The following is a 14,569-nucleotide window of genomic DNA, read 5'->3' on the forward strand; positions in this document are numbered from 1 at the left end:
TTAAAAAGAATTAATATATTGAATCTTGGTCTGTAAAACCAAATAGCTATTGAGCAATATATCTCAAATATAGTGGCATCTGTCATTTCTACAGTTTAAAGACTTGATTTTTTTCTGAGTGCAAGGTTGGTTGAGTAGGACTGGCTCAATGATGTAAAATACAATATTAATTAAACTCTGATTATATCACTGCAATTACTGTTAATGATGTATTATCACAAAAGTGCTAAATATTAATAAATCAGATATGTGGCCTTTGGTTATGCTTGATAAAATATTGGCATATTGAATATAGATATCATTTTTAAAGGCTATGTTACAATCATAATGCCTAATAATAAATAACAACAATCTCATTTGCAAAATGCCTACGCATAATGCCCATACTGGGCACTATAACAGCAAACCATCAGTTAAGATACTCAGTTAACATGTTCTAAAACTAGTACCACAGATCCAGGGCTGCACAGGTAAATGTACAGCACAATGGGTGCTCTACCTGTCTCACCAAGCTCTAAGTTCCAGTGCTCCTATTATCTCTGACTTTTAAGAGGAAGATGCTGGATGCCCAGTAAGATATCAGGACTTTGAGACCTGGAATATTAGAGACTTTGAGAGCTAAACCACAGACCTCAGATTTACTCCACTTACCAACAAGCAACCAGTACAGTGAGCAAAGCATTGGCTAGGTAGGCTCCTTTCTGCCCATCCCAGACAGCTACTGTGATGCTGTAGTCTACACTAGCTGCAGACAATGGAAGAGCCTTTTAGGAAAGCCTGCACATTTCACTGCATTGTAGTGATGCAGCTTTCATGTCTCAAAGGGATTGTCACCATTGTCAGATCTGTGTGCACAAGATCAGGTGATATTCCTAGAGTAGCAGAGACCTGTCTTCACATGAAGAGTAAGGATAGCCAAGTTATTAGTTTGTTCTGTGTAAGCAGTAATCATTTTCGGTGTCAAGAGAGCTGTTGTAGCCCGATGAAGGATATAGATCCCTTTTAAGTATCCTGTTGACTATGTTGATCAGGACTTTCTTGTACTGTTGACGTAAAAGTGAGTAAACAAATGGATCTGATGCAGCCTTACTGTAGGTGAGGCACTTGCTTATAATTCCCCAGTAGTAGTTGATGGTAACAAAGGGAAGGAGCTCTATCAATCTGTAAAGATTAAGAAGAAAAGGAAAAGATCAATGTTATATCCACACTAGCGAAGTGTTCAATGCACATTCTGGAGAACATTAACAGAAGAGATAATGATTATACTATGCAAAAGCCGAGGAGCAGTTTCTGTAATCAGAACACAGATAAAATTCCCTTTGATTTCAGATTTTGCTGTGACGTTCCCAATTTCCTATGTTGAATGGTGGGGAAGATGTATTATAAAATATATATTTAAACAAAGAAGGGTCAAATTCTCCTGATAGCTTGCACCCCAATAGTGTAGCAATTTAAAAAAATATTCTAGATTCTACCTGATGCAATAACCTGGCAAATTCAAATATATTCAAGATCTTGCTGACAAGTCTGACTTGGGATTGCTTCCACACTGTCTTGGAGAGCTATAGACAGACATGTAAAATGTCAATAATCATAGAATAATAGAAAATTAGCCCCCTGATCAAAGCAGGACTATCCCCAACTGTATAATCCCAGCTAAGGCTTTGTCTAGTCGGGTCTTAAAAATCTCCAAGGATGGAGATTTCACAACCTCGCTGGGTAACTTGTTCCAGTGCTTTATTACCCTTCTAGTGAGAAAATTTTACCAAATATCTGGCCTAAACTTTCCTTGCTGGAAGACTGTAGTGTATAATGATAGATTTATTTAACTACATTTGTGAAATTCTTTATATATTGAAAGAGTGTATGATGGACTGGTGTGATATAAAACACCTTGGGTTAACGTGTAGCTTGTCTCATGGATATTTATTTTCATCTTCAGCCATGCAAACCACTTTTCTTCCAATTTGCAATCTCATCATATCCATGTGGCAACTATTGCATTTGATTTCTTAGAAACATACATTTAAGAAAGTATGTATCTATTTTTAGTTATGTGATAATGAGATTTAGCAGATGGAAAAAGGAGGAAACTACTGCATGAACAATTCATGTTTAATTTAGTGCATTCATTTCCCTGATATGTGCATTTAAAGATGTTTGAAGCTGCTCAGAGAAGTGAGGGGGCTGGAGTCTCAGAACAACTCCCAGGAATTTAAATCAATGATAAAGGGCACTTGCACACATGCAGATAGGCTGCTTCAACGCACTGAATTTACAGTGTAAATCCAGCATGTCAGAGAAGACTCCATTAATCAAGTCTGCTGAAGTAAAGAAATTAAGGTGCTCCAGTAGCCTCATGTGTATTAGTATCAAAGAAATATGGCAGTGGGGTATTTTGAATTAAAGCTCATTGTACAAGATTTAGTTCAAAGCACCCCACCACCATTTTTTCAGCATGGGGACACTGATACATGTGATGCTTTGGTGCTTTTAATTAGCACCGCCTACTAATTAAAGCACCCTCCTCACCACCACCACCACCACTACCACCACCACATTAAGTCAGATGTCAAAAGTGAATGATGAGTTTTGCATATAGCTCTACAGTTTATCAAATGAAACAATACTCCTCAGTTTATCCCAGCATGGTTACTACCATCACGTCCTGCATTCATTGTGTTGGATATGTGTAAATGAGTGACATTTTGTTATAGGACACAGTCAAAAAGCAATACTATGTTTGCAGCTTTACTGTGTGTTTGCATGCACATGTGTATTATACAGATTATGTGACTGGCCTACTTATTTTAAAATTAATAGGAAAACTCACACTCATACAATTGAGACAATGAGATAAAATACCAAGTCTTATCTATTGGGTCTTTAAAATATTCCATTGCTTTGTCCCTCATACCATTTCACTGACAGCAATGCTGTAATGGCCAAGATGATTTTTTTCCATTTATTTTAAGCCTGGAAGACTGAATTTCTTGTTAATATTCAAAATCTCATTCACATTTGTATTTTTAGGACCAAATCCTGATCTGAGTGCAATTTGAGTGGCCAGACCATGTGCTAGGGAAGAATCCTGTATGCCAAACTCCTCCAGCACAAAGGCTGAAATGATCTCTGGGGGCACCCTATATGCAATGGAAGAAATATGGGGAAATGTGCATGGTAATAAGATCACCCAGCTCCATCCTTTAGTATAGCATTACCTACAGGGTGCCTTTGAAAGAACTCTCCCAGATACATATACTGCCATCATCAAACCCTTTTTATCTTGTTGCCAGTAGATTTTCTTAGGCCATGGGAGCAGGGCAGTATTCACCCTTGCAGTTGTAATTCTGTCAGCAGAAGCTGCCATACATAGTTATGTTTACACACACATGAATATGTACACGTGCACACATATGTATTTATGTTTCTGCTGACATATCTGGTGCCACTTACTGGACTTAAAAATGCATTATCTTACATTTCAAAAGCACCTTGCCTGCAAAATGGAATAGCTTTTCATTTCATTTCACTTTACATACATTTTTACATTTATGGGAAATAACTGTATATGGAAAAGTGCTTGGAGGCTAGAATTCGTGAGCAGGATGCAGTTCAGGCTGAATAAGGATACTAAAATCCTTCTTTTGCTTGGTTTAGTGTTCTATACTGATGGTCACAAACAGTGAACAGAACATGACTCATAATGGGTGGAATATTAATCAATTAGCATTTAAACTTTCTGGCATCACATTAGTATTTGTAACAATTCTTCCAAAAAAGAAGAACTGCAGTTGCCTAGATAATCTGGCAAGAATCGTTTTCATCTAATAAAAAAATGTGCAATAATAGGAAATGTCACTTCAAAGGTTAACATCTATAAAGGAGAAGAATGCTGTGGAAAGAACAGTAATCCCTGTGTTCTGTTCTGCAAACACTTATTCCAGGTGTCCTAGCAAAGCCAATGTACCCAAACCAACAGGCTTGTAATTTTGGTGCCTGCGTATCTTTAAGGGGGTGATTTGAAGAGGGCAGTGCCCCACGCTTTTTGCAAATCATCCCCTTTTGCCCACCTAAATCTGAAGCACCTCAGATCACCAGTTACTTTTGAGAAGCCTAACTTAATTCTACCCAATATAAAAATAATGAGCTGGATGTAAATCACTGCTCCTCTCTTGTGTTCCCCCATGCCAAATGACACCAGCTTTTCCAATAACCTCCTTTATAAAATCGTAGCATTTAGAGATGGGGCGTCCCCACTTTCCGTGTTCATAGTAACTATTAAGCTGACCAAATAGCTATCACGTCTGACTGTGGACTCGGTCCTGCACTACTGAAACCAGGGGAAACTTTCCTCTTGATGTCAGTGCGTGACAGATCAGGCCAGAGCTTATCGCACCAGTGATGTCAACCCTCCCGGCCGGCCGGGTAGACCCCTTTCAGCCCAGGAGCCTCTCGAAGGCAAAATCAGGAGACTTCGGGAAAGCCACCCCCGCTTCCCTCTGCCCTTGATGCTCCACCGCCTCCATCTCTGCACTGCGATCAGGGGGGAGCCGAGGCGGAGGTGAACGGCTCCCACCTCCCGGTGGGACGTGATGAACTCCCAGAGCCCAGCCCCAGTGGGGAAATCTCCGCCTGGCTCCCATAACCACCCAGCGATCCACTTAGCCGGGCGATTTGGCTCCCCGTGTCTGCGCACAACCCCCACCCCCGCCTCATCTCCTGGGCGTCAAGCCAGGGTTTCCAGACCCCCGAAGGGGAGGCTGGAGCCAGCTCAGAGCAGGGCTGGTGAGGCTGAGGGGCAGAGCGCCTTTGGCCCCAGGCAGCTCCCAGCGCAGGAGCCTGGCACAACTCACCTGGTGATAATGTAGGGGCCAAAACAGATCAGGAAGGAGCCTATAAAAATACTGATTTTCTTAGTAGCCCGCTGTCGTCTCCTCTTCTGCTCGTTCAGACACCGCTGCTTCACACTGAAAAGGGACAACCACAGTCCCGGGGTTAAGAGGAGAAGCGAGGGAGCTCGGCCCTGCCCCGCGGGAAAGTGCTCGCGGGAGCCGGCGCCCGGGCCGGGGCCTGGGGCTGGGAACGGCGTGCCCCCGGGGCACCGCGGGCAGCCGGGAGACCGGTGGGAGCAGGTTTCCACGCCTGGCTCCTTCCCCTGCCCCTGAGAAACGGGGACGTGCACGCTGGGGCACGGGCGTCGGCACGTTCAGAACCACACACACGCACGCACACACAGACACAGACATACATACGCATGCACGCACATACACACGCGCGCGTGCACACGCACATACACGCACACGCACACAGTGTGATATGGACACGGTCATATTAGGCCTGTGTGCGCCCCCCCCCCCCGCCGCCCCCCAGTGTATTACCTAGGATAATATCTACCAGCATATACCCCGGTACACGACCAGCAGCTCAGCGTACACCCCCCAGTACACTACCTACAATGGATACTTACCGAGTGAACACACTGTGCCACACATACTGAAGGTGTGCACGCGCACACACAAACACACACCTCACTTGATTACCTGGGGTGGATATCTACCAGCAACACCAGCGTCTGCATTGTAATAATGTCTATCCTTTTGCAATGGAACCGGGCTACTTTCAACACCTTCAGATAGGTGAAGCACAGTATCACCAGCGACAGCATGAAACTGGTGGCGTGAAAGACGATGGTGAAGACGGTGAACCTCCTCCTCTCCGTCTCCTCTCTCAGGTGCAAGGTGCAGGAGGCGTAGACGCTGCTGTAGTCTACCCACGAGTAACACAAGGAGACCAAGGGGAAGGTGAGGGAGTGGAGCCAGGAGTAGCCCATCAGGAGCACGGCGTCCTTGTACCGCATCTTGCTGGTGTAGCTCAAGGGGAACACCACGGCAATCCACTTGTCGATGCTGAGCGCGGCCATGCTCAGCATGGTGTTGGAGGCGACGAAAGTTTCCAGGAAGCCCACCGCCCTGCAGATGCAGTCCCCGAGGGGCTGCTGGTGCCTCAGGATCCCCAGCAAAGTGACGGGCATGTTGAGCACGGTCAGGAGCAGGTTGCAGAAGGACAGGTTCACCAGGAAGACCCCGGGCACTTGCTTGCGGATCTCGGAGCTGTAGAGGAAGCATAGCAGCACCAGGAGGTTGGACAGCAGAGACACCACGAGCACCAGCACGAGGAGAAACGCCAGGAGAACTCCGGCCAAGTCCATGTCTTAACACGTCGCCCCGAGCCCCTGGGCCAGGACACGGCGTGCTTCAGGGCGGCGGCAGCGGCGACACATGGCAGCTGGCACAGGTGCCTCCTGGGAGCGCCCCCGGGGGTGCCCGGGCATCTTGGGGGAGACTCCGGGCAGAGCGCGCGGGCCGCCGGCGCTGGCCAGGGTGCTGAAGGCCCCCGGCCCCCGCCCGCTCAGCACGGCGGCAGCCGGCCCGCCCAGAGCCCGCGCCCGCCCCCGCTCCTCCTCCCTGCCACAGCCACAGCCACAGCCACAGCCACAGTGCTCAGCCCCCGAAGTAGTCCGGGCTCCGCGCCCGCCGCCGGGACTCATGCGCACACAAGCAGCTGCGAGGCGCAGACACCCGGGCCTTTCGGAGCGGCTCGGTCGCCTCCTTGCCCTCGGCACCGGCCCCCGCCAAGCGCCCGGGCTCCCAGCCTCCGGCGGAAGGGCGCTTGCAGCCCGCGTGCAAGAAGAGCCCATGTGCGATGCAGCCCACCCAGGATTAGTTCACCCGCGAGCGGTCCAAGCTGCCACTTGGTCATTACTCACTGATTTTTACCCCTCGTGTGACAAGCGGCCTGGCTGTTTGTAAGCTTCGGCTTTATATCCTTATTCGTTATTGTTGCTGTTTTAAAGTCCACCCCCCCCCACCCCAACCCAAACTAACACAAAACAACCCGACTTTTCCATCCATTCTTCTGTCAGGGCATTCTCTCTTCCCCCCTACTCGCTGGCCAGTCTGCAAGTACCACAGTCACTCTTCGGTTTCGACCAAAAGCCCATCCCCCCTTGGCCATCAACAGAATGAAGAAATCCAGTATTGGGGACTGTTAAAATGTCTGAAAAAAACGTGAGCCTGTTTGCTCTTAGAAGCTTAAGCTATTGCTTCTAATAAAGCTGTAGCCCCAGCTGGCTAAGCAAGTGACAGGACTAAGGCAGCGGGAGCACTTTCAGTGGAAACATCAGGTTTGCGATCACTGCAAAACAGAGTGGCCATGATGAAACAAATTAGTTCTGGAAGCTAAGCAACCCTGGGGACTGACTAGCTGTTGGATGGGAGGTCACCCCAGGTGCTGTAAATCCAAACCAAGGTGTTGTGACTACTATACCATAGAAACCAGAGGGAAAACTTCACTCTGCTCCATCATCCCCGCTGAGCTGAGTGAATAAAAGGCAGGATGACATGAAGACAGTTCTATAGCTAGAAAGACTCTTTTCATCTAACAGTCACAAGGGAGAATCTATCAAGATTTTAAAAGGTATGCTTAGGAGAATCCATGACACTTTAGGGGACATTTCAATTTGCTGGCAGACAAGACAGGTGGGTAGAGTTTATTCTTCTATGCCTCACAGAAGGATGATCACAATAAGTGTCTAGAGACTCCATAAACCTCTGCTTTAGATAGGAGGGAAAGGAATTTATTTTCCTGCATCAAAACAGTGGCACAGAAATAACTTGTCAGGTCTAATCAGTGCCACGTTTTAGCTGCTCTCCAGCAGTGAAAGGATGAAAAAGGTAGCTTGTCTGCCACCAAAATGGAGTACTATTATCATAAGAGAAAAAGGTACAATACATTTCTTATCCTTACAATGCAGCCCTGTAGAATAAACAAACATTCCCACAGTCTGAATAATTTTATTTTACAGGATTGCTCTTGAAGGGCCTAGTCTAAATCCCACTGATAAAAATGGGATTTTTTGCCATTGACTTCTATGGGTTTTGGATCAGGCCCTTAATTGAAAGGTTGCCATGGTAAGTTTTTATCTTTTAATAAAGGAGCCGAGCAACAAGGCATGAGGTGTGTTATTAGGGGAAGAAATGTGTGCTCTGTTATTCTTGAGGACAACCTTGAAACAGGATTAATGTTTTCATTTATTAGGAAGGTGTCATTTCCAGAGTTACAAAGTGCTGAATAAATGTGCTTGTTCTTGGGCCAGAAAAAAAAATTGACATAAATTAAGTATTTAGGAGTACACAAGATAGCTAAGAGGGTATAGGACTAAAGGTCCTCCTAAATTTTTTCTCTATCAATTTTTTTTCAAATGAAGAATGAATGATTGATTTTTTCTAAATATTAGTGATGAGTTAAGTAGATTGAACAAAAAGGTAAAAAAGCAAATTGTACCAGAAAGTAAAAATTGGAATTTGTATTAGACACCATACCTGGTGAGTTCCTCCTGTGGATGAAATCTTGGTGTTATGGATGTCAAAAGGAGCTTTACCAATGAGGGTATGATTTCCTTCTGTGACTTAATGGAACAGATTTCAGTAAGTATGTTAAGCAAGTGCATACCTTCCTATAGATTCAGGGTATTCTTCAGGGTACGATTGAGAAACCTGCATTAATTTTTGCACACTAGCAAGTACAATGCTCATTCCACCTTACTTCTAATTAATGCACATCTAGCATAAGATAAAGTTCAGACAAAACCCAGATGCTGCTAAGATTGCTCTTTTTATGCTCAAACCTTTAATTGTTTTAGAGCTGGGGTGAACAAGATATGGACCACAGGCTGGATATGGTTCCTTATGGGTCTGGAAACTTAGCATTAACAACATAAAATTTCCAGACCTGTCAAATTTCTGGACCTCGTGGGAGCCTTACAGACCAAATAATGCAACTCCACATGCTGGATGTGGCCCACAGACCAGCCCACACATCAGATCCAGGCTGTAGACCAACCCTGAATGCTAAACCCGGCTTGCAGAACAGCCTTACACCACTTATCTGCCCCACAGGGCTTGAGTTAAGCACTGCTGTTTTAGAGCATTTGAATTCTTTGAATTTCCTAAATGTATTTAATTCAGCTTTGTTCTGGGATTTCTGGTTTTGAGTAATTTATTCACTCCAAAACCCACATGACTAAAACTAAAACAGAAAAGGATATATTAAATATATTTAAATGGTTTTTACCAATCCATATTTTAACTGTGCCGGGAACAATGAAAAGGAGACCATAAAACTCTTTGGGATTGGGTCTGTCAGTTAGAACCCAAAAACTCATGTACTCATGCTGAGCTTTATCTAAGTGAGCAGCCATATTTAAAACAATGGGGTTACTCCCCTGCGTTAAATTAAAAACACACATACATGTTTTTTCAGGGCTGACTATACATTTGTTTAGAAGCCAGTTCTGTGCCCCCTTATACTAATTGGAACTTCTAGGAAATACTACAATACAAAAAATAAATATAAGTAACACAGTGTTTACACTTAATTATACTTTAATGAGTATATCCCAATCGGTAGACACAGATTAGATAATTATTTTGCTCTTTTTAATTTAAGCAATGCATAATTTATTAAATATGCACATTACTTCATTCTAAATATTGACTGCATTTATTGGATTTAGTGTTTAATGGAGTATAGTCACTGGAAAGGAATAAGGGATGATTCAAATTCCCTTTTAGCTTCACACCAGGAGAGATGTGCCATGTGAAATTCCAATATCGATCACAACTGAATATAATTCATCTGCAATCAATGTATTTTACAATTGTTAGGAACACATTTAATTAGATTCTAATTTAAAAAACAAACAAACCATGAAACAGGAAAAGGACCTCAAATAAATTATGTCTAATAATTTGCAAATTTAGAAAAGAACAAGAAAAAAAACTGTCCAATTTGTTAGTAATTATTTTTTTTTGGCAGGATTAAATTAAATCAACTGTATTGTGTGAAATGGGGTGAATCAGGGGACTAATGGTGAATAAAGCCTAGAGGACACTGATTTAAGTGAAGCCAGATCAGTAGTGAACAAAAATGGCAAGCATCCCATGGTTTTCAGAGGACTATGCAAACCTATTTGGAGGTTTCAATATAGTTCCCAAAGGACAGATGTGCATATCATATAATTTTTATCACCACCAATATAACAGGCAGGTTGGCATCATAACTCTAGCTTTAATTAGTACTGATTTAGTAGTACTGCTTTCTCAGAGCTTGCATAACTGCATTACTGAAGGAGCAGCATAGCCTTGTTGTGTATTCCTTCCTCTCTTCCAGTGTCTTGTTTCATCATGCTGTACAGTGTACAGTCTTTCAGACAAGAAGTCTCTCTTTATCTGCTAGGTTGAACATGTATCATACTATATAGAAATATATTTATAGGATTATAAATAATAATAGTGTAATAATTGACATGTCAATAGGCTCACTAGAAAAGACATAATGCCTGATTCATCAGTATAATACAAAACTATTACCCTTCTACAGCAGCATACAGGGGTCATAAATTGGGCAGATTTATTACCTGGGAAATGTTCTCAGCATAAAGATGTTCCTGACATGGAAGACAGCCAACATTATAGTTCCACATTGCTCCTCCTTATAGATTCAAGAACTAGATATGAAGAAGGGTGACATTAAAAAAAAAAGCGCAAAAAGACATAGCTAGATAGTGACTATCTACACAAGATGCTGACTGCGCAGTTGCTATTGTGCAGTCATTTAGTGCTTGAATACACAAGTATTAAATGACTGCACTGTAAATAGAGTTACTGTGCAGTAGCATCTCTAAATGACTTTTTAGTGATGCTGACTGTGCAGTAGTTCATTCCTACTGCTCAGCAGCGTCGCATCACGCTTCATGCCATGCCATGCTACTGCGCAGTAGTAACAAGCTAGTGTGCAGTAGTAATGAGCTACTGTGCAGTCAGTGTCTGGTGTAGAAGCAGCCAGTCAGATGGGGTTGGAACTGGTAGAACAAAATCACTGCAAAATGAAAATAAGTTCTACCCTGAGATCTCAAAAGAATTAATCCAGCCTGATAAAGTTATTCAAAAAATAGACACCAACTGTTGCATGCATGGGTGTATGTCAGGATTTGTGTTTCTGTTTCCCTGTGAATCTGCTGATCTAATTTTCTTTTCCATTACTGCAAAGGAACAGATTGAACCAGGATTATGGGTCTGAAGACTCAAAACTAAACCCTATTTCACTATATGTGCCTAAATGCAATATGCAACTCTGTAATTGCAGTTTTTAACACTTACACTTACTTTGGAATTCTATTTCAATGCAGGATAGAAGAGAATTACATGGTTGGTGAGAGGAGGAGTGTACTCCCGTGATTTAGCCTGGTACTTCAGTGGTTAGAACACTTGCTCGGAGATCAGGAGACCTAGGGTTTACACTCCCATGCTCCTAAAATCTGAGTGGGTTTAAATTTAGTGATATAACAACCAGGTGACAGGTTAGGTATTCCCAGAAATCTCTTTACCCTGCTTAAAGTGAAATCACTGCACCTTGCACTTAGTACTCACTAGATAAAGTGGATAAAGATCACTAGGAATGTTTCTGCTCCATTAGAAACAGGGGCTAGAGCCCAGAAGCCCCTCCTATCCATCTCACTAAGCACATCTACACCTGCATTTCCTGCAGCACCAGGTTACTCGCAAGTAAATTACTCACATTTACTCGCGAGTAAATGGTGCTGGGCAGGTGTCTACATGTACAGGGAAGTGGGAGCAGATTTCCTACTAAGGGCTTGTAAAGGGTCTCTGCTGTCACTGGGAGGAGCTTGAGGCTCTGGCTTTCTATGCTATGGCTGCTCCAACCTCCGTCCCTGGTGGTAACAACCAGTGCCCCAGGCTCCTGCTGGCCACTGTGCTGGCCCTGCACCCACTGCTACCTGGTTCACAGCCATCTGCCTCCCCCCCACCTCCCAGCTCCCCAACATTCAGCAACCTCCTGCCCACTCACCATGTACAATTCTAGGACTTGCACCAGACACCTGCCACCTTGACCCCATCTGCCTGGCTGGATCCCAGTAGGGACAACAACATTGAGCTCTAGGATGCTACCACCAAAGCCATCATCACAATTCCCGGGCCATCAGCCCTGCAGCCTCTGGGCCCTCTAGGCCAGTCAGGACTGGTGGCAGCACATCATCTAGCATACCTGGGATGATGAGCAATGGCTGGAGGCCTTCAGGATGGCCCAGGCCACATTCCAGGATCTCCTGGAGCAGCTCTAGCTATACCTGGAGCACCAGGACACTGGCATGGACACCCAGCTGGCCCTTGCCCTGCTGAAGCTGGTCATGCCCACCAGCCTGTGGTATGTCAGACAACAGTTTGGTGGGGGCAAGGCCACTGCCAAGAAGGCCATTCTGGAGGTGTGCAGCACCCTCCAGGACTTGCTGGGGGACACTGTGTTCCACGTTCATGACTCCCTGATGGTGGTGGTGGGGTTCCATGACCTGGGATTCCCCTAGTGCATCAGAGCCCTGGACAGGACTCACAACCCCATCACCTGCCTGCATCATGGCAACTGGCTTTACTACAGACAGAAAGGCTTTCACTCTGTGGTGCTCCAGGCCATCGTGGACCACTGTGGAGCCATCAGACACATGAGCACTGGCTGGGCAGGCAGTGCCTACAATGCCCATGTGTACAGGAACTCTACCCTGACAGCCGTGGTGCAGAGCAGCCACTTCATGCCCCGGGTGCTGGGCCTCCAACTGGGCACCATGGTGGTCCCACCCCTCCACATCAAGGCCCCTGCCTACCTGCACTTGCCCTGGATCATGCATCCCTACACCAGCCACCTGGGCTCCTGCTAGGCCTACTTTAATTGCTGCCTGGCCAGACCTGCACCCCGGTGGCCACCTCAAGGGACACTGGCACACCCTCACTGCCCATATTAAGTTCACTGAAAATAATCTCCCCAGGTCATTGTTGCAGGCTGCATGATACATAACAACTATGAGGCCATGGGGAGCTCTTCCATAAGGCCTGGGCAGAGGAGGTGTGGAGCATGGAGGATGCCTGGCAGTGGGAATACCACCTGCAGCAGCAATGACAGCAACCTCCCCCGCCCCCTCCCCTATGGCCCTGGGCAAGCCACACACCCACCTCTAGGGGCCAAGGAATTGGGTGTGAGAAGCGCTGGCTGACCACCTCCTCCAGCACTCCCTGCTCTAGCCCACCTGTACTGTTACCCATGGACCACTCATTCCCCCATGCCCACCCTCAGCACCATGCTCACTGCAGACACGTGTCAGAAGAACAATTTTTTATTCCCCTCACATCAACTAGAGCCCCCTTCCCCACCCCTTCCCTATCAGATCCCTCTCCCCCTCAACAAACAAAGCCCCTCCATCAGCCACCTACCAACAATAAAAAATGTTTTCCCCTGTGAAAACTATGTACAATGTCCTTTGTATGCCATCCTGGAGTGGGAAGCTGTGGGGTGGGGGCACCTAGGGGGCAGAGCCCAGGGACAGATGGCCAGCACTCTGGCTTCTGGTTGTTCCCCTGCTAGTGCGCATGCCATGGTGTGTGCAGCCAATGGGAGGCTCACCCAGGGCAATGAATGCTGGTGCTCCCCCAGTGCAGGTACCTCATCTGGCAGCCAGTACCCAGGGCCAGCAGAGCCAACATGTGGTCCTGACCCCACTGCAGGCAGCTCCAGCTCTGTGCCCACTGCTGAAGCTCCTGGATGCTGAAGGTGGTGCAGAATCTCCTCCCAGGCCTACATAGAGGCCTGCTGCTGGGTAGCAAGGAGTTGCCAGGGGATAGGTGGGGCTAGGGTTGGAGGATTGGCAGCAGGCAGCATGCAGGTGACTGCCAGGGTCAGAACAGCATCCAGAACCTCGCAGTTATCATCTGTGGCCTGCATTACTGGGGTCAGGATGGCATTCTGCTCCTTCAATGCCTCCACCTGCTCATGCTTCAGGGCCAGGAGCTGTGCCTGGAACTCCTAGTCTTCCCATTGCTGTGTGTCCTTCTTGGCCATGTCCTCTGCTTGCCACATCCTTCACCCGCCACCTGTCCCGGCAGGCCATGTCCTCCATCTGCTAGACCTAAGTGTCTGCTGCTGGTCCTCTGACATCGTAACCAGGTGGTCCAGCAGGAGGGTCCTGTCCAGGGTCCTCCTCTGGTTGAGCTGGAGCAACCTCAGGGCACTGGCTGTGGGCAACGGCAACCCTCAGGCCATATCCCAGATGCCAAGTGTCACTTCTCTTTTGTGTGCAACTGCAGGCCCTATAGAGCCATGAGAAAGTTGTTTGTGTGAGTTTTCATGTTGGCGGGGATGTCCTCCTCAGCTGCAGGGGGAAAGGATGTGCAACACAGCCACAGGTAGCCCTCCAGGCAGTGACAGACATTATGGGACAGCTTTTCTGCTGCACCGTTTAAGTTCAGGGTCCCATACCAGGTATGCAGGCACACCCAGAGCACCATGTCCATTATCAGCAACAGGACACAGTGAGTTGGGCACCCCTTGGTCCATGCAAACAGCTCCTCATGCTACACCTGGGACACTCACAGGAGGCATATGCTCAGGTGGAGTGCTGCCACAGGGGGTCTGGCCTGGGGGCAGGAATGTGGGACTCATC

At 46.3% G+C, this 14,569-nt stretch overlaps 1 protein-coding gene across 1 annotated transcript; it reads right to left on the bottom strand.

Annotated features, from left to right (window-relative positions):
- Positions 1-923: 923 nt before the first annotated feature.
- GPR78 (G protein-coupled receptor 78) lies at positions 924-6,211 on the bottom strand. The gene is made up of 3 exons (XM_090034682.1): positions 5,544-6,211; positions 4,857-4,970; positions 924-1,161 (listed from the first exon to the last, which is right to left on the bottom strand). Exons 1-3 carry the CDS (start codon positions 6,209-6,211, stop codon positions 924-926), a joined length of 1,020 nt encoding a protein of 339 aa, XP_089890808.1.
- Positions 6,212-14,569: the final 8,358 nt, after the last annotated feature.

Source organism: Crocodylus siamensis, chromosome 2 (assembly GCF_052110815.1).
Source record: "Crocodylus siamensis isolate JL-2025a chromosome 2, ASM5211081v1, whole genome shotgun sequence".
In the NCBI taxonomy this organism is placed as follows: domain Eukaryota; kingdom Metazoa; phylum Chordata; order Crocodylia; family Crocodylidae; genus Crocodylus; species Crocodylus siamensis.